An 18,875-nucleotide genomic window follows, 5' to 3' on the forward strand; every position below is an offset into this window, starting at 1 on the left:
ATGATGAATTCCAGCAGGTGATGATCACTGTCACCCAGGTGGTTGAGCACCCGCAGCCCCCTCACCAGGTCATCTCCCGTGGCCAGCACCAGGTCCAACAAGGCGTCTCCCCTAGTGGGGCTGTGCACCTCCTTGGTTAGATGGAGGTCCTGCACTCTGGCCAAGAAACTACGTGAGCGTTCAGACCTGGCTGACTGCTCTTCCCAGCAGATGTCCGGGAAGTTCAGGTCCCCCATGACTACCACTTCCTTAGACTTCACTACCTCCGTGAGCTGACCTAAGAATTCCTGGTCGAGCTCTTCCCCTTGGTTGGGAGGTCTGTAGTAGACTCCCACTGTTAAGTCTCTTTCCCCTCGACTGCCTTGTACTCTAACCCAAAGCACTTCAGAGTGCCCTTCCTCTGATTCTTTGTTAAATGATGAGGATGGGTATTCCTCCTTAATGTAGAGTGCTACGCCCCCACCTTTCCTTCCTATCCTGTCTCTCCTGTACAGCCTAGAGCCCTTGATGTTCACCACCCAGTCGTGCGTTGAGTCCCACACTGCTTACCCAGGGGCATGCTCCCCATGGGGAAAACTGTAGTGGTTTGATGCTGCAGCAGCGGGGGGGTGGGTCATGGATGATTGAATGTAGTGACAGAGGATTGGAAGTGGCTCCCAAGGTGAGTAACTCTGGCCACCCCTGGTGTAGAGCTACACAGCTTGGACTTCAGCATTCTGAGCCAAGCTTTATGTTCTGGTTAGTCTTTAATGAACCTCACTAAGTTTATGTCTTCGCATGTACTCAGCAATAAGATCCAAGACAAAGTATTTTGCTTTTTAATCCTAAGGACTTTCTACCCATCAAATTCAAATCTATTGTGACATTTTTAAAAAGATTCAAGTAATCTTTCTTTTATCTTCTAGCAACTCCCATCCAGGCCACAACATAGAAGCCAATGCCCTTCTGTCCCGAAAAAGAACCAGCTCAGTGTAGTAAAGAAAGCTCTACTTTGCTCCCTCTTTCTTCAAAAAACCCCTCACTTTTGTACATAACCAAGTTTTTTTTAAAAGCATCACTTATATGAACTGTTGTGATGGTCTAACATAGGGGTGGCCAGTGTTATTCACCCTGGGAGTCACATCTGATCCTTCACTGAAATTCAAGAGCTGGAAAGTGAGGGGGTGCTGGGTGACCTGGTAAGAGACCCGGAGGAGGGGGTGCTGAGTAACCCGGAGCAGAGGTGACCACCTCCACCACTGCAGCATCAAGCCACTCTGGCTTCCCCTATGGGGAGCTTGCCCTGGGGTAAGTGGCATGACTGCAGCCCCTGTTGCAGCAGCCTGGCGGCTGAGCCAGCAGTTTCAGGAGAAGTGGGCAGGGAGCTGCAAGTACCATGCTGGTAAGCCACATGCAGCTCGCGAGCTGCAGTGTGGCCACCATGGGTCTAACAAAAACTTATGAATACAATGCCAGTTCAAGTGAGTTGTTCAAGGTATAAATTGGCTTGACCTGTTGAAAAAGATTGCTGCCCAAGGCCTGTGCTTCTGTTTTAGTAACAAAGAGACTTCAGTATATAGGCCACTAAGCTCTTCAGAAAATTTCGCCGTACAGGTCACAATTGTAACAGCTGGGATTCAGCATTTTTGAAAATCCAGCAATTTTTTAGAGGCCTATGAGAATTTGAGATCTCTTGAAAGTTGGATACCAACTGTGGGTGTGACCCAGAGGAATTTGGCCACCTCGTAACTGAATCATGTTCGTGCAGTCCTAGGGGCAATGTTGTATATCTAATTCCAACATAATATTTGATATTTATATACTTTCCGCTTGAAGTTAGTGCTCCTACCTTTAAGAACATTGTTCCTGTTTCAACGTTTAGTGTTTCTGACTGGAAACTATTTTGTTTGTCATAAGTAAGCTATGCCTTCTGGTTCAAAAGATTGAAATTTTAAGGAGTATTGAACACAAGGTTTAATATTATATTCAAGGAGTATGACTGACTATGATTTTGGACATTTCACTTAAGTTCCCATTTTTAATCATGATTTTATTTATCTGTCCCATAAACCTGCATGAGGAGTACAAAACCTGAGCGATTAAGGCAGCTTCTTATGTCTCAAGAGATATCAGTCAGAACTTTTGCTGGCTCTGAATTTATGCTGAATGCAGCCTCTGCTTGTACCTGGCTATTGCAGCTGGAGAGTCAAAACTGGCTGGATATGATGGACATAATTCCTTTGGTGTCTTTAACGTACTAGCTTACTGGGTTCATGTTCTATCGAAGTATCTTGGAGCAGACACGCATAAAGCTAGTATCGTCTGTGTGGCCCTTTGAACAAACTATTTTTATTTCTACACTGAGAAGATTTCTGACAGCTGAATTATCAAATTTTATCTTCATCAATGCTCACATTACCCTTTGGTTCTCAAGTAAGTATGTCTGAAGCGTAAATATTAGAAATATTCCTTTTCTAAGAAGGTATTAGTGTTGTACTGAGAATCTGATTTCCTTTTCCTAAGGTTCTGGCTACATGAACAAGTCACAAAGTCAAAATGTGCTGGAATTTGACCTTACAGCACATCCAATTCTTTGTGGGAAGGGTTTGTATGGACTTGCTTGCTCTGTGCTAAGGGTGAGGCAGTGTGCCTGCAGTGGAAGTGAAGTAAGCTGACAAAGAGAAGAACTTTTCTCCATCTCCTTTATGACAGCTTCTCTGGACTTAAAAGTTGCCATTGTTGCCTCTTAAGCTTTTGCTTTAGGCTAAACATGCCTACTTCCTTCAGCCTTTCCTCAAATGATTTGCATTCCAACTCTGTCATCATGACTATTTGCCTGTAAGTACTTTTCAGTTTCTCAACTGCTTCTGTAAAATACAGTGCCCCAAACTGGAGGCCTAGCCAGCACTGAGTGCTAAGAACTCCTAATTTTTTTATCCAATGCCTGTGTCAACACAATCCAAGATTGCATTTTTGGCAGCAACACACCGCTGACACACATGGAATCTGCAGTTCACCACAGCTCCCAGATCCACCTCACCCAAGCTAGTCATTCTCCACTTTGGTAGATGTAGCATTTTACAACTGCCTTTGGATCTCATTTCAATATTTATATCCCAGTTCACCAAATTATCAAGGTCTTTATATGTTTTAGCCTCCCATCAGAGATCTTTATAACCCCACCCAGTTTCATGTCATCTGCCTATTTGATCAATATAGGCTCAATTCCTGCATCCAAGCCTTATGGAAAATGATAAATAGAACTGGACCCAGAACAGGCCACTGAGGAGCAAATTGTGAAACCTCCGGCCAGCCTGACAACTTTGTTGAAAGTTACTGTTTATTGGCAGTCATTCAAACAACTATGTACAATATTTCTGTAGTTATTGCTGTTCTGTTAGTTCTAACAGTAGTTCCAACTAGTGCACATTTCTGAGAATATGTGAATGCATCAAAAGTCTTCCTGAAGTCCCAGTATACCAAAGCCACTGCATTCACCTTAGCCATATATCTTCTCAAAGAAAAGAATCAAGTTAGCTTGTTCTTAACAAAGTCCTGGTAACCATTAGTGATCAACCCTTCAATCACCAGATTTTACAAGTCACCCGATCCCAAGGTTCCCCTTCTTTCTCCTGATCCTCAGACTCTGAGTCAGTCTTGGGCTCAGAGCAGGAAGGATGTGGGGCCTCAGGAGGGGATGAGGTAGCATTATTTTCTCAGGGTTTTTTAACTCAGCTCTCTTAGGGGCCATATTTTCCTGGGTCAAAACTTCTGAGTCTCAGCTTCATTTCTGGTGTGACACCTGGGAGCTGGGTTGAAGGGGTTTTGGTTGCCTATCATCAGCTACCTCGGGGGTTGGGAGGGAGGTGGGAATCCTGTGACAATTATGGGTCAGATGAGACAGGTCTTCCCTACTCTCAGGATTTAGCTCCAGCAGTAGGGATTGGGATTTCTCTTGAGTGGGCTAGATGAGAGTCCAACTTCCTACTGCCTGTAGCCCCAGCAGAGGCAGGGGTGCACTTTGTAGGAGACTCATTTCCTCCTTTTCATTCCTCACCCTTGGTTCACACAGAGTTGGCCCCCTGCATGAATGAGGTTGTCCTTACAGCAGCCTGCTTCTTTACTGGGCACTGAACAGCCAGGAAAGTTGGGCTGCTGCAGTGAAAACTTGCAGTCTCTTTTGTGGCAAGGTGTCATATGAGAGCCTGCCTTCAGGGCGGATGATGTGGCTGACAACCCAAGGCACTATGGTCAAGCACCAAACACACACACACCACAGACCACGCACCATATGTGTGAACGGCCTGCACTCACAGCGGTGCTCTCCTCCGCACCCTGCCCTGCCCCAGGCAGGAGGAGTAGTGCCCAGCCCAGCCTGCCCCCTGCCTCCAGCTCTGCTCAGGAAGAGCTGAGCCAGGCACACGCAGGCAGGGTGGTACCTGCTCCAGTCCACCTGCCTTGCTTCTGCACAGCAGCAGTGGTGCCTGGCTACCTGCCTGGCATACCATGCTGCTCTGCCTATTTGCCAGACTGTGCCCTGCACTTCTGACCACCTGCCTCCAGCAGTGCCACTGAAAGTACACCAACATACAAGTTTGCCCAGGGTGCCATTTTCTCTGAGGCTGGCTCTGTATACCATGTACTGCTGCTCAGCCAGTGAGTATTGCAGGATGGTTTTCAAATATATCCCCTCATCCTTCAGAATCATAAAGACAGGATATGCTTGAGTTCAGGGGCTTTACAGCCAAGCAAGATTTGATAAATGGGGGCTGTTATCTTGTCATGGTGAGCCAGATTCCAAGCTAGCTCATCATCACCGAGATAAAGGGGAAAAGCCGGAGGGGGGAGCGGGGTTGCTGCATTCACACTGAGCAGTATGTCTTTTACCTTTGGACAACCTGGCCATCAAACAGTGACAAAGCCACCCTGATTGTGATGCTTTGTTGCACCGTCTTCTTCACAAACTTGGGAAAAAGTGGTCACCTGGGAAGTGTATCTGACATTGCAGTAGCTCATCAATTTTCCAACTGCCAGGCATTATTCCTCCATTCTGACAGTCTGGGGCAAGGAGCCACAAGCTGTGGGCTCTTTAGAAATTTGGAAAAAAAAAATCTCGGATGGTTAGAGCTGGCCATCCTGGCCTGGAAAGGATTAAATAAGAATGGTCCCGCCCCTAAAGCAGTAGCCGGAGAACTATCGGGTGGGGGGGGGAAGGGGGAACAGTATGAGAATGAAAGTAGAGGACTGGGTAAAGTTATAAAAATAATAAAAAGGCATAGAGGCAGAAAGAAATAAAGAACCACAAAGTCCTGAAATAAAGAGGTGGAAGGAAAGATTGGGGCCGAGAGGAGTCTGCCAAAGCTTTCAGTTTTGGCTTAGGGGGCAGGCCTATTATATGCATGGAAAGCAGCAGGCCTAGGTTCACCAAAACTATAGGCTTCTCTGTTAGGGAGGTCACTCAGTAAGGGGGTTTGTGTGGGGAAAGGGACTGAGAGAGAAGACACAGATTTTTAAAAAGACAGAATTAAGCTCAGGAGGGGTTTAGACAACCAGAAAAGTGCAAAGGGCAGCAGGAGGCGAGGCAATTTTGAAAGTTATCTTGACAAGTATTTCAGCATAGCTGGCAGGCATCAAGAAACAGAGACAGGGGTTAAGAAGTTGCCTCAGGGGCCAGCTCTGTTAAGGGAACAGAAGACACAAGTTTGGGTTTGTACTTTGACAGTAAATGACTCAACCGGTTTCCAGTCCAGTTGTTCAGCAGTGAGGTGGACCAGTGTTTCGATACCATACACTGCCAAGTTGAACTCCTCCCACTCTTCTGCGAGACCCATTCTGCAGCTTAGACCATACTGGACAAACTCCAAGATACTTTTTCCAAACAGCTGAATTATTTTTTTATTATTATTATTATTATTCTAAAAGCACAGCAGTTACAATAATCTATTTTATTTGGAGTAGATCTGTAAACCAGTTTGAAAAGCAGCCAATTTGTGGAGCTTTGCTCCTTAAAAACAACTTGGTACTCCACAACTGGTGTGAAGATGGTTGGGAGTTCATGAAGAAACCTTCTCATAAACCCTGGTGCTGGTAACATGGTTCATGGAACACTCCTAGAAGGAAGACATATTGAAGTTATTAGACAAATTGGTGAAAAATTGAGAGGCCTCGTACTAGGATTTAGATAAGTGCTTTTCTGTTCGCTTCAAGCAATTACTAGCTAAATGCCATTTAAGAGATGCATGCTTTATTCTTCAGAGTTCCAAGTACAGGATCAAGGAAAGAGGCTAAAGAGGGACACAAAAATCTAGGTCAAGCCCTTCTATCAAGACAGTCTCCTTATATAAAACTCCCCTCTAACAATTTTCTTAAAAAGGCTCCAGTGATGGATCTCTCAGTATCCTTTGGCAGCTTCTTTTTGTGTTTTCACTCCTTACATTTCACCCCTTGTGTACTTGACACCCAGCCTAGATCTTCTGTTAAGGGAGGCAGATTTCCTGTTCCTTCTCCAGTCTCTTTATTTGCATCCTTTGCATTCCAGAAGATTATTTGGACAGCAAGGGGCAGGGGTGATAAGGGAGAAGAAGGAACTGCTGTTGTTTCCAACCCAGTCAACTTTTCCAGACTAAAAAGGCAATTCCATCAGCTTTTCCTCATAATTTTTTATTCTTACTACAGTTTAAATGTTCCAATTTGTCATCTTTTTAAGTGCGGTTCCCAAAATTGGACATTATTAATGCTGATGCTTCAGCTACAGTCCACAGTCTCCTGTGTGTCGCCATAAACTTTTTAGTACCTTTCAGAACAGGTTTTTCCTCTCTCCCCTACCCAGCCTATTCACAGAATTAGTTTTTTAGCTTTTGGTGCACAGGTTGCAGTAGGCTGACTTACAATAGAAGTTGCCAGTACATTTTTAATTCTAGTGCTGGATTTAGAGTTACCAAAAACTTTTATTTTCTAGCAGGGAATTAAAAGAAAAACAAAACAAACAAAAAATCAAAGGAAAACTGCAGAGAATCACTATCACAATCACAAGCCAGTGACAAATCATGCATCACCAATAGTCAGCTTATTATAATGCTGAATCATGAAGCAAACTTGCAAATCATTGCAACGTTAGGCTAGCCCTGTGGTGAAAGTGATTCTGAGGGTATTGTGGGAAGCCATCCTGGCTTTACAGCACTATTAGAGACTGTCAGTTCTAATGAATTCTTGTGTCAAAATTTTGACTATCTTTAGAGCAGTGAGGGACCAGCCACACCAAGACCCTTGTCCTGTTCAGTTCCCCCCCTTCCATGTTAGTTTGAGGTACAGTATAAGTCACAAAACACTGCATTTTTCCATGGAACAATGTAGTATTGGAAATTGTTGTTAACACACCCCTTCTTCCCTTTCTCTCCTAACAGGTATACCTCCCATGTTCATGTTACATGTGGACATTCCAGCTTCTCATAATTTTAGTAAAGAATTAAACTGAGTACCATTTTTCACTCCAATATGAACGTTGTTGCTTCATTGAAACCCAGGGGGGAGGAAAAGAGTTTTATTCTCTGCCCAAGTTTAGAAAGTTTAACTTGGTCCCAATGTAGACCAAGGGAAGGTCAAGTGCTAGGGATTTCACCATGTATGAAAAATTGCTTTCTTTGCCCATTCTTTTTACAAGATGAATGCAGACATCTTTGAAAATTTTCCAGTGCCAACAGGGCTGAGTTCTGAGTTACCTCTTACTTTATTGGAGGCCAGGGTTTCCTTCTCCCTGCCCTCCAGCATTAGTTATCCAATGACAGTTTACCATGTCATGCTACAAATAGTAGCAGACTCACCACCAGTAAGTTTCCATCAACCAGTTTTCTCTTTATTGTGGTCTCCTTTCCATCCCATTTCTGTAACTGCTTCAGTGTGCCACCCTCTAGTGTTATGATGCTCTGCAGAAACAAATAAGATGCCCCTTTTTATCCAGGATCCTACAGGCAAAAGAGATTTGCATACAAGTCCCACAGTAACTTAACACAGTTGACTAGGTACATTTTTAACTTTGCAAGGCACTTGTGATGCTAACCTGAAGTGTGATTCAAATCATCTCTCATCCCATAGTCTTAGAAATACTTGCACTTACCCTGACTCTTCTGTCATCTGCTGTGGTTTCCTCAAACTCTTCACCCAGCCTGAAGGAAATCTCTGTATTTTTGAAGGTGCTCTCTGTTTTGATAGTTATCACATCCCCATTGATGCTTATGATTACATTTGGTTTGGCTACACCTGCCATTTTCCTGGTAGCAAATCCAACACCTGTAAATTGGACAGGACACCAAGTTAATTACTTCCTTCCAAAGCATCCTCTTACCTAGTATAACATTTCCATCAATGAATGGGGCAGAGGTCAGAAATTACATTTCCACCCAAAAACTGCTTCTCATAAGCAGTCATTAAACAATTGACTGTCAGGGAGAGTCCCAAACCAATCTGTGCGGTATGAGGTCAGGATATTATGTGCACTACTATTAACAATAGCAAAGCACTTTTCTAAAGCCTAGTAGGAGACTAATACAGAGGGCTCAGACATTTGTTTGCATATGCCAAAAACCCTGATAGCTACAGTCAGTTTCACCAAGTTATACTATATTCATGGCATGATTAATATGTAAGCACCAGAGCTTTTCAAAAGCTATCCAACACAAATAGGTCTGTAGTATGTATCCTAACAGTTTGAACTGGTGAAGAGAAGCCAGCAATATGTGCCCCCCCTCCATGAAAATATAAGGTAAACTTTGAGAGTCTCACTAAGAGTATTAACACTGAGTCTCACTTCAAAGTTTTACCTCACCCTGCATACAAAAGCCTGATTTGTTAGTTTGTTTTGAGTTGCTCAAGGTGCGCTAACTGCATTCAGTCGGTAAGCATACTTTTAAACCATTTTACCTGGAGTTTGTAACTTTAAAGAAACATATTACCCATCTCATTCACAGCTCTCTAGAAGCCATGCAATTAATGATGACAATACACACCAGCCAGCCACTCTCAAGTCTGAATGGAGTTTCCTGTATTTTGGTAAGTAAGAGAACCACAAGGTCCAGTACTCCAGTATCAGCATTAAGATGTTTAATAAGAGTGCTGTCTCTTTTCCAGAGTGCAAAGCTGAGGTCCTATCCTATTTGACTATAGAGACATTGGAGATACAAAAGGTAGGCAGAAAGTATGTTCTGCTTCCCCCCCCAGCAAAAATAAAATAAAAGAGCATGAGCTAGTGTTTCTAGGTGGGAGGCATATCTAAAAGCTACAGTTCAACAGTTTCTTCCAGTCCATTTCTTCCGACAGCACAAAAGCCTGACCTCGCTAAGCAGGCAGTTACATTTCCCACAAGCTTCATAGTTTAAGACAGTCCAATTAAGTTGGCGTAGTGGACAAAACCTCCTTAATAAGCTGTACAGCAAAGTTCTAAATCAGGGAGAGGATAACTGGAGTAAAGTGCACACTCAACATTCCTCATCTAAGGAGCTCCGAATAAAGCCAAATGTAACCCCAAATAACATTTCTCACCCAGCTCTCTCATGTAGTCCTCAAAGTTCTCACTGGAAAGGAGTTTCCATGTTCCCACAAGGTGCTCACACATTCTGCTAAGCAAGCTGGGGTGGGTACTCCCCCAAAAGAGAAAATCAGAAGACAGGAGAGTGGTATGAAGTGAAACACGTCCGTCAGTTTAAAAAGGAGGTCTAGCCATGTCATCCTCTGGGTTGACCAATGGTGAGACAGCTCCAGTTAACTAGGGTTTTGCTTTTTTCCCCCCTTCTCAGTAGGTCAGAATGCTATTATTCATTTATCCTCACTGGCACAAAGATCACCGTCTTGTTAGTGTTTCATTGTTTTGTCATTCAAAAATATTCTGCATTGGAAGAAAATTAATTAAACAGCTTTGTGCTCAGGAAGGTTTTCAGCCACAGAGAATTATTCTCTTTCCTCTCCCTCCTGTTGTATTTCTCTTCTCTTTATTGAACAAACATAGTTAGAGTCTTGGATTTAAAGGTCAGAATGGACCTTTATAATCATTTAGTTTGACCTCCTGCAAAACTGAAGTCACTGAGTTCATAAAGAATATCTAGACTCCATGGAAGAAATGAATTTTGATGAGAGAGAAGAGAGGGTGTCTAGTGCACTGGGGAGACAGGAGGGGTACAGGTCTAGAGGGACTTCCCTAATGAGACACTCCCCCTTTGAAGCCAGTACTGCCTGGGTGCATTTGTTAGCAGATCTTTGTTCTAGGGAAGACTGGCTATGGGAAATAGTGGTTTTCTTAGGTGGCAATGGAATGTAGCTCCATTCACTGGGTAATTTCTGCATCTCTAGGGGGGTTGCTGAGGGATCATCAGGGATACAGGTTATGGATATTCCATTTCCCATGGAAAAACAGAAAAACATAGATTTCCTCTTTTACCTGAGAAAAATGCAAACTTTTCATTTTAATAGAGAAACACATGGATTTTGCACTTTTGCAAAGACCTGTGTGCAGGCTGGCAGTTTCAGCCAGCAAGCGGCTGGAGGGAGTGGGAGGAGGGCAGTCAGGCAGGGAGCACCATGTGCATGTATATGGTATCCCACAGGTAAGTCTGGGGGCAAAGGGAGAGTTAAGGTTCCATAGGAAGGGAGGCAGTGAGTTGGGAAGGGCTGGGGCTGCTGCCCAGCTAGGCAGTGCCTGGGGCATGGGGCTCAGGGCTGGCATGCATAGCCACAGAGCCCTGGCAGGGAGCAGGATGGGGGCCACTGGCAACTTGTCCAGGGGGCAGGGGGTGTACAGCTGGCTCCCTGCCACTGTGCACACTCCTGGGGGGGCCTCCCAGATCCCTGCATGGGACAGGGGCAGGCTGCTTGCTGCAGGCTCAGGCTCCCCACCCTGCTGCCTCAGCCTCCCAGCCCAGGCTCCATGGCTACCAGCAGCTACACAGAACCTGGACCAGCTGCAGCCAGGAGGCTACAAACAGCTGCTGCCTCCTTGCTCCTCGCCCCGTTGTCTCCCGGCCCCGGGAAGGCAGCAGGTGCTGGCACTGCACCCATTGCGGCCTGGGGCTGGGAGGCAGCAGCTGTTTGTAGCTTCCCGGCTGTAGCCAGCCATGGTGCCTAGGCTGCTCCCAGCAGGGCTTGCAGCCTCCCAGCCACCTGCCGGGAGCAGCCGGGCTCCCAGCTGGCAGCAGCTACCCAGAACCGAGGCTGGCTGCAGCTGGGAGGCTGCAAACAGCCACTACCCCCCAGCCCTGGCACATGCTGAGGAAAAAGGCCTCAGTGCCATGCTTGGCATGCATGCCAGGGGTTGCCAACCCCTGATTTAGACAATGGTTCCAAATGCTACCAGTGGGAAAGCTGGTTGCTGTAGAGCCAGCATAGCAATAGAAGATAAGCAGCATGTGACTCCAGGTATACTGGTGGTGAGCACTGGCTTTATAAAAAAGAATTTTAAAGAAATATTATGATTACTTGAGGCAATTGCATTCTTGAACTAGTAACTGTGCCTTAAAGACTTTGCTGCCATTATCTGGGGAGGGTGACTTGTCTGTTTTAAGAGAATCTAAGTTTTCAGTTTTACTGTATATCCTGGCTTTGGGTTTGGCATACAAGAAATACAATTGAAAGTCTGAGTACTTGATGTCTTTTCTGATTGGCCTTCTCTGAGAGTCACATGTTCAGGTCATCTTTCAAAGGAAATTTTCAAGGGCTTTGCAGTTTGTGCTGTTTGTCTAGTCTTCTTTTGAGAACTGCTTGCTCTGTGACTCCTCTGTGATTCCTGAATCATGTGTATGTAGGCACTTGGAAGCTCAGCTCCAGTGAAAAACTTGATGACTATATGAAAGAATTGGAGTGAGACATGCTAAATGTGTGTGTCAGGGAAAGGGCTGCAAAAGATGTGCTTCAGATGAACTTTGTTCCTACATTTAGTAGTATTGCCCTTGGGGAGCTCTGTGCTTTGTTCCTTATTTTGAAGTGGATGCAAGTCAAAACTATTTATGGAAATGGGAGAAAGGCTCTGTGATGTAAGCATCTATCTGTAGCCCTTCAACTACTTCTGATGAGGAACTGGATAGCTGTTTCTGGGTTAAAGTTGGCTTTGCAAGATGAAAGAGCCAGGATGATATATCAGTATCCAGTGTGCTTGTTTGTGGTTAAAGTGTATTAAATACAGTAAGAGTTGACTTTCTGAGGGGTTTTTTTATGAACTAGTTTAGAGCTTATTTTGCTAACAGAACTGATTACATAGGGGCTGTGGAGTCTTTAAACTCTGGAATTTAACAGCTGGTGAGATTAAGCAGTTGAATGAGGTGTTTAAGTAGAAGTCTTGACTAGATGACCTCCTGAGGTCCCTTATAGCCTTTTTTCATATATTTAATTTAGAAAAATACAATGCTTGGACAAAGAATTCACCCTGCCTCTCTGGAGAGCTGAGTTACAGTAGTTATTCTGTATTCAAGACTTGCCCACAAAATGAATGTTCAAAGGTGCCAATTCATATCCCATGTAGCTTTTAATCTAAATCTAGAGGAAATAGAGCTCCTTTTTAAACTAGTTGTAAACTAATAAACAAGCCTTTTTCTGTTTTGACATACAAATAGTTTGCATGTGAAAACTACTCCCTGATGCAAAACTTCCATTATAGTTTGGGAACTAGAACCCTGGTTCTAGACTTCACCTCCATAAGGAAGAATGACTTGTGCTTTTTCTGTGCCTTCTCCTACACCACTTCTCTCCAAGAGATAATGCACTTGTAATGCTGCTCTTACTTTCTAATATTTCATAGAAATCCCTGTTTCCCCTGAAACAGGGTGTAAATAACATAGTAACAAGCCTCTGGAGAAGAGATCTGAGGTAAAGAAGAAACCAACCCTACTTTTCCTCTTTTCAATGAATCGTGACCTAGACACAAATAAGAATAAAATGTAAAATCTTGCCTGACATAGAGGTGTGGGTTTAGCCACCAGAAGACTAGGCAGCCTGACAAAACCCAGTGTGACCATCAGCACTGATGGAGATGTGATAACCATCAAGACAAAGAGCACTTTCGAAAATACTGAGATTTCCTTCAAAGCAGGAGAAGAATTTGAGGAAACCATAGTGGATAATAGAAAAGCCACGGAAAGGATTTTGGGAGGGGAGGGGAAGAGGTGGAGGTTAAAGTGATGTTCGCTATACTACAACAACCACCACCACTACCACTACCATCAGTCCTTCCTATTCTCCCCTGCCCAGCAAACTGGAAGCTGTTAGTTGGTTGAATTGCTTCTAATCTAGAAAAAGTGGGTTCAGCACCTTAATTTACTTGGTCTCTTGTAGAGTCTTGTGACCTTGGATGAGGGCTCATTGATTCAGGTGCAAAAGTGGGATGGAAAAGAGACTACAATGAAAAGGAAAATAATAGATGGGAAAGTGGTGATGGTGAGTTCTTTCTTGATATTAGGTCACTAAAACAAATGGGTCTTCAGTAACCTTTTTAGCATTCCTCATCTAGCAAAGACCAATAGCAACTTTTCTGTAATCGGAAGGAAAATGTCAGTGGTGAAGAAAGATCTAATACTGAAGTTGCAATGTTGCTAGAGACCATTTTGAAGCCCTTTGTGGCAATATTCATCAACCCGTATATGGAAATATTTCTCGATTTGTCTTGTGATAACCCTTCTCCTCCTCTTTCTCTTCCTCTTTCTCTTAGGAATGTACCATGAACAATATCAGCTGCACTACAATATATGTATATGAAACAGTGAGAGGCTAATTCCTACATACTGACCTGGAAGCTTCCCCTGAGAGAGCTCTGTGCGATCTTCTGTTCTCTCAAGCCTATCTCAAAATAGTATATTCAAGTAACTTATTAAGCTCTGAAACACTGAACAGTGAAGTCTGTATACATTCTATGGATTTCTTGCTTACAAAATCATAAAATGGTGATATGGCTACCTCTTTTTAAACTGAGGAATAACTCAATACAATATTTCTTTTCCAATTTAGGAAAGAATTAGTGGAAGTTTCTTCCTCCCTCATCCTTCCATAATGCTCTAATCTTCTTCCTAAAAGTTCTGCCCAACTTCTGAGAGGGTATAACAATGAAGCTTTTATCTTGAACATGAACAGGTTCCCCAAGTCGGTTCCTGTAATAGTGTCACTTCTATCCATTAAAATGAAATAACTCTGGCATGGTACCCTCTTGTTATTGTCTGCATAGGTGTAAATGACCAACATGCAGGCAAGGCAAGGCAAGGATCACAGGGTCTTTGAAATGCTGTAGCTTCCTCTGTACAAATTGGTTTGGGGGTGTGGAGCTGTGCTTCATGTACCAGTCACTTGCTATAGATAAGAAAGGAAAACTGCAACAGGGGTGCCTCTTATTAAGATTCCATCCCTGAAAAAATAAGAGCTCTCCTGCCATAAAAAGAAAGAAAGGTGGTAAAGAAAACAAGAGCATTGTCCCCAGTCCTTTATAGCAGTATGTTTTGAAGCTAGCTTCTAATCTTTCCTCTTGAACAGTGGTTCTCAATCTCTTTAGACCCAAGGCACCCCTCAGAAAAAGTCGGGTCCTAGTTTTCACTCCAGTTTTGACTACGGAAAAACAGTAGGAGAATTGTCTCTTGGAAAGACTGACAGGCACAATACTTTTAACACTATGGATTTCTATTTGAGATCTCTGGGTTACCTAGTGAATCATGTCTGCCTGCCTTGCAGTGATTACATTGTCTGGCACCCCATAGCACCCTTGAACTTATCTCCAGGCACCTCAGGATGCTGCATCACCCTGGTTGAGAATCATTACTCTAGAAGGAAGTTTTACTCTAGCACCCCCTTTCTCCTCCCAAAGTTTGGTAGGCCTCTTCTTTCCTGCAGTATTTATAAAGTGAAGGGAGATGCTACCTGGATTCTTCTGCCTTGTAGAACAAAGGCTATAATAGTTGGGCAACATGCCCATTCAAATGTACTTTGCACGCACATGTACTTCATTCCTGATACTTGAGGCAGGATGATAGAGTCCCTGCAAGCCAAGAAAAGGGAGGATTTAGGGCATCTTGGAAACATGCTGATTTAGCATGTCTCACTACTCCTACCCATGGTCAATATAATATTGTGCTCCTACTGGTGCAAAGCAGTATTTATGGAACACGCACCCAGCAGCTCATCTGGAGGTGTGTGTGTGGCGGGGGGGCGGTGAGTAAAATGGTGCTCCTGTATCCGCTGTTTTTTTTTTCTCACAACAGGCTCAGCCCTTGCCCCAGTAGCATATCTGGGGAGGGGAGAACAGCCTCCTAGGGGTGATTTCCAGGGATCTCATGGCATGGGGCTCCTGTGCTGGATTCTCTCTCCCTCTCTGCCATTGCTGCTCAAGCTGTCTGCACAGGGAAGGCAGCAGCAGTTGTTTTCCCTGTGCCGAGAACCCAGGAAGGTAAGACTTTCCTTCCTTTTCCCCTCCTTCCCACCTGTTCTACAGCAGGTGGCATATGCCCTCCCCCTGGCGTGGGAACTGAATGACCTCACTATGCCTCTTTAGATAAGCTATGTTTAAAAACTTTAGTGTGTGTAGTGGGGAAAGTGGGATGAAAGGGGGATTCTTATTCTCTCATTTCTAGAATTATTATGGGGTCTGATCCTAATGGTCTCACTTGTCTTCTTGCTCTGGGGGCTTGCTGGCTGCAAAGAATAGTGTATAAGGTATTACATCTGTTGAGTGAAGATGGCAATATCTGGCTCATAATTTGGATCTGACTGCTGATGTTGGTTACTACTGCTAACTGAACCAGGGTACCCTTGGATAAAAGAAATAAGTAGTACTGATCCCAAGAAACCCAAACATGGGTTTGTAGTATTTGTCCACAGCCCGGTACAGACTCTGAGTTGGGGAGGGAGCACCTGTGCTAGCAATTGCACCTTCAAATATTAGGGTAATGGAATGCAGTTATGTGATTTTACTTACAAAATCAGAGAATCTCTGTTCCTGTGTCATGATCTGAAGCTGTGAATCAAAGCCCATCCTCCCAAATGTGTGTAGGCACTAGTGTCGCTTTATAAAAACCTGACTGGTATAGATCAGTAAGATGCATAATCATTCAGCAAGTCGTATTGACCTCTTGCCTTGAGCAGAATTTAGTGCTTTAGCATTGCCGCAGTGGGGTGGGAATGAAATTCAGGAAAATTATCTCCAATGTGGCCTAATTCAAGGACACTTCAAAGTGATGCTCTAGTTAGAATGACATGATTGTATTAGTCAGGGCAGTGGACTGTGACTTGGGTTCCAGTCCCAGATCTGCCACTTGCTGCCTAAGAGTAGTACAGAGGTTGTCCAACTGGCAGCCCTATAGGCCATGTGTGATGCCCCTGTCTGGCCGTAATATTATTATGGTGCTATGGTGGTCAGGGGCTTTAGGCTCCTCCTCTCTCTTCCGGCTTCTGCTTCCTGCTGTGGTCCTGGGGCAGAGTGGGACAGTGGAATGGTGGTCATGGAGGAGTCTTTGCTGCCCATGCTTTGCATGCAGCCATTACGTGCAGGCAGGAGCGGAACAAGGCTGTCCAGGCTGCATACGTGACTGGCAGCAGAGCCAGGGTGCATGCAGTGAGGTGCGGAAGAGGGCTGCTCATACAGCAAAGGAGACCCCAGGAGGACCACCACTGCAGCACACAGCCCATGGGACATGTGACTCCCTTCCCTCCAGAAGTTGGACAGCTCTAAGTTAGAGAAATAACCTTAATAAAAGCAATTCTAAAAATTTAGGTTGGGCCACCTGATTTATAAAGCCTGACACTAACTGTGCATCATTAGCTTCAGCACTGAACCAGTGGAACAGACATCTCTATTGTTTAAATGATCTGCTGTATCCTTTCTCTTCCTCCATCACTCTGCAAGTGCCTTTGGGTTTCACCGAGACAATCTCTTTTGAAAAATCTTGAGATTTGCTACTGGTTCTCAATATTCCCCTATCTGTCTTTGCACCAAATCAGGAAAGCAGTAGTTCTTGTCTTCTTGTTTACTGGTGTAGTGTTTTCAAATTGTTATCCCAGCTTGAAGGAGTGTGTGGTGTTTTCTGGTGGATGTTCTCCTTTGATTTAGACCCACGCTGATGTTCACATTGGAATTATCTGAGCAGTCCTTTTTCCTATGCTGCTTTATTGCAAAGAACTGTTTAATGTTTCATTGTACTCTCGAAACCAATTTACGTTCCTATTGTCTTCAATGGGTTTTCGATCAGGTCCATCATAAGAAACCAACATTTACATTTCTCTACATCCTTCCTTTCTAATGTTTTGACACTTCAGTAGAGAACCACAGTTTTCTTACTTGAGAGCCCTAAGGAGAATGTAGTTCAGCAAGCATATTTTTAAACCTTGTGAATATTTCCACAGCTATTCATTTAAAAAAAACCCACATTGTTTTCTGAAGCAAACTGCTTGCAAAAAAAGATACAAAAAGATAATAAATGTAGTTCCAGTAGTGCAATGTCTGCAAGTGTCTCAGAAGTAGCCACATGTTGGTTATTATCACTGCAGTTAATGAAGAGAAGTTGTCAAAATAAATGCTGATTAAAAAAAGAGTAAAATGAGACAGCTAGAAAATAAAGAGCTTGAACTGGCAACTACTTTGTTTTAAGGAGTATTAATGAGTGACCATTAATGCACTCTCTCTTGCTCTCATTCAGTTACTTTCTCTCTCTCTCTCTCTCTCTCTGGTGCTCTCTCACACGCATGCAGACGCAAACGCACATGCACATATGCATGTATCTGCACATATGTCTGAGTGATACAGGAGCTACCATATTTATTTATTTGGGAAACTTAAAAGTCTGGTTTGTAAATTGACTGGAATAGTAGGAAGTGGATTATATCATTGGAATTATGTAACTTTTTACCTTGCACAAGTTCATTTTTGTCTTTTCCACATGTACACTACTCATTTCAATTCTTCATTTTAATATGTCCTCCTATTCTAAAAATATACTTTAGTATATAAATATACTATTATAAAAATACTTTGTATTTAGTGACCAAGTTTGGGGCTATCAATTTCCAGGGCATATACTGTATGTATCTCCTTTCAGTATTGTGGTAAAATAAATAGAAACAAAACCTTTGTGTCTACTATCTCTTCTTTGTTTTGCCCTTATATCATCTGTTGCTTGTTCCTCCTCTGTGCTACATAGTCAATACATATTTAAATAAAAGTTGTCAAGGTTTAGCTGTCTAAACAACAGTATTTCATCCCAGTAGATGTGGATATTCATGTTGATGCAGAAATCTCCTTTATCTGATCTCTAGCTTGGAGCCTGCAAACTCATTTCCAGTGAAAATTATGAGGAATATATACAACAATCAGGTGAGAAATGACATCTTGACAGGAGGCTAGAACTGTCCAGTCCAGATGACATTCTGAATCTGCACTTTGCTCTGGGCTATGCATATTTTTCTTCATAGGCTTCACTTTGTAGGTCACTAGGATTTCATGGGGAAATTAAGCTGTATTGTAACAACCCTTACCACGACTTTTAAAGTCAAGGGGCAGGGGGTTTGACTTGATGATCTTCTGAGGTCCCTTCCAACCCTAGTGTCCATGAATCTATGAAAAAATGTGCCTTACATTTAGATTTAGATATACTTTTGGGTCAGTCTTATTTATTATGACCAAGGTCCTTCCACTGAAAATGTTCTACCTCAAGTACCCTAGAAATCTAAACAGTGACCATTACTGGTAGCAAATACAAGAACTTACACAGCGCCCTCTTTTTCATTTCTAGGAGCTTTGCCGAGAGGAAAATAGGCAGGTTAACCAAAGCCCCAAAAACAGTCAGTCTGGATGGGGATGCAGTGACCACTATGCAAGCAGATGATGATATAAGGGCAAGCAACAGATGACACAAGCAACAGATGATATAAGGGCAAAACAAAGAAGAGAT

At 43.5% G+C, this 18,875-nt stretch overlaps 2 protein-coding genes across 2 annotated transcripts; one reads left to right on the forward strand and one right to left on the reverse strand.

Annotated features, from left to right (window-relative positions):
- Positions 1-5,855: 5,855 nt before the first annotated feature.
- On the reverse strand, positions 5,856-9,666 carry LOC109319894 (fatty acid-binding protein, adipocyte-like). The gene is made up of 4 exons (XM_019549729.1): positions 9,514-9,666; positions 8,093-8,265; positions 7,800-7,901; positions 5,856-6,089 (listed from the first exon to the last, which is right to left on the reverse strand). Exons 1-4 carry the CDS (start codon positions 9,584-9,586, stop codon positions 6,033-6,035), a joined length of 405 nt encoding a protein of 134 aa, XP_019405274.1. The 5' UTR covers positions 9,587-9,666; the 3' UTR covers positions 5,856-6,032.
- Positions 9,667-11,743: 2,077 nt separating this feature from the next.
- Positions 11,744-13,723, forward strand: LOC109316365 (myelin P2 protein-like; the record flags this gene model as incomplete). The annotated part of the gene is made up of 4 exons (XM_019544406.1): positions 11,744-11,820; positions 12,915-13,118; positions 13,290-13,389; positions 13,661-13,723. Coding segments are annotated over 4 exons (444 nt in total), but the record flags the coding sequence as incomplete, so codon positions are not given.
- Positions 13,724-18,875: the final 5,152 nt, after the last annotated feature.

The sequence above is a fragment of the Crocodylus porosus genome, unplaced genomic scaffold (assembly GCF_001723895.1).
Source record: "Crocodylus porosus isolate Cpor-Errol unplaced genomic scaffold, CroPor_comp1, whole genome shotgun sequence".
Taxonomy (NCBI): Eukaryota; Metazoa; Chordata; order Crocodylia; family Crocodylidae; genus Crocodylus; species Crocodylus porosus.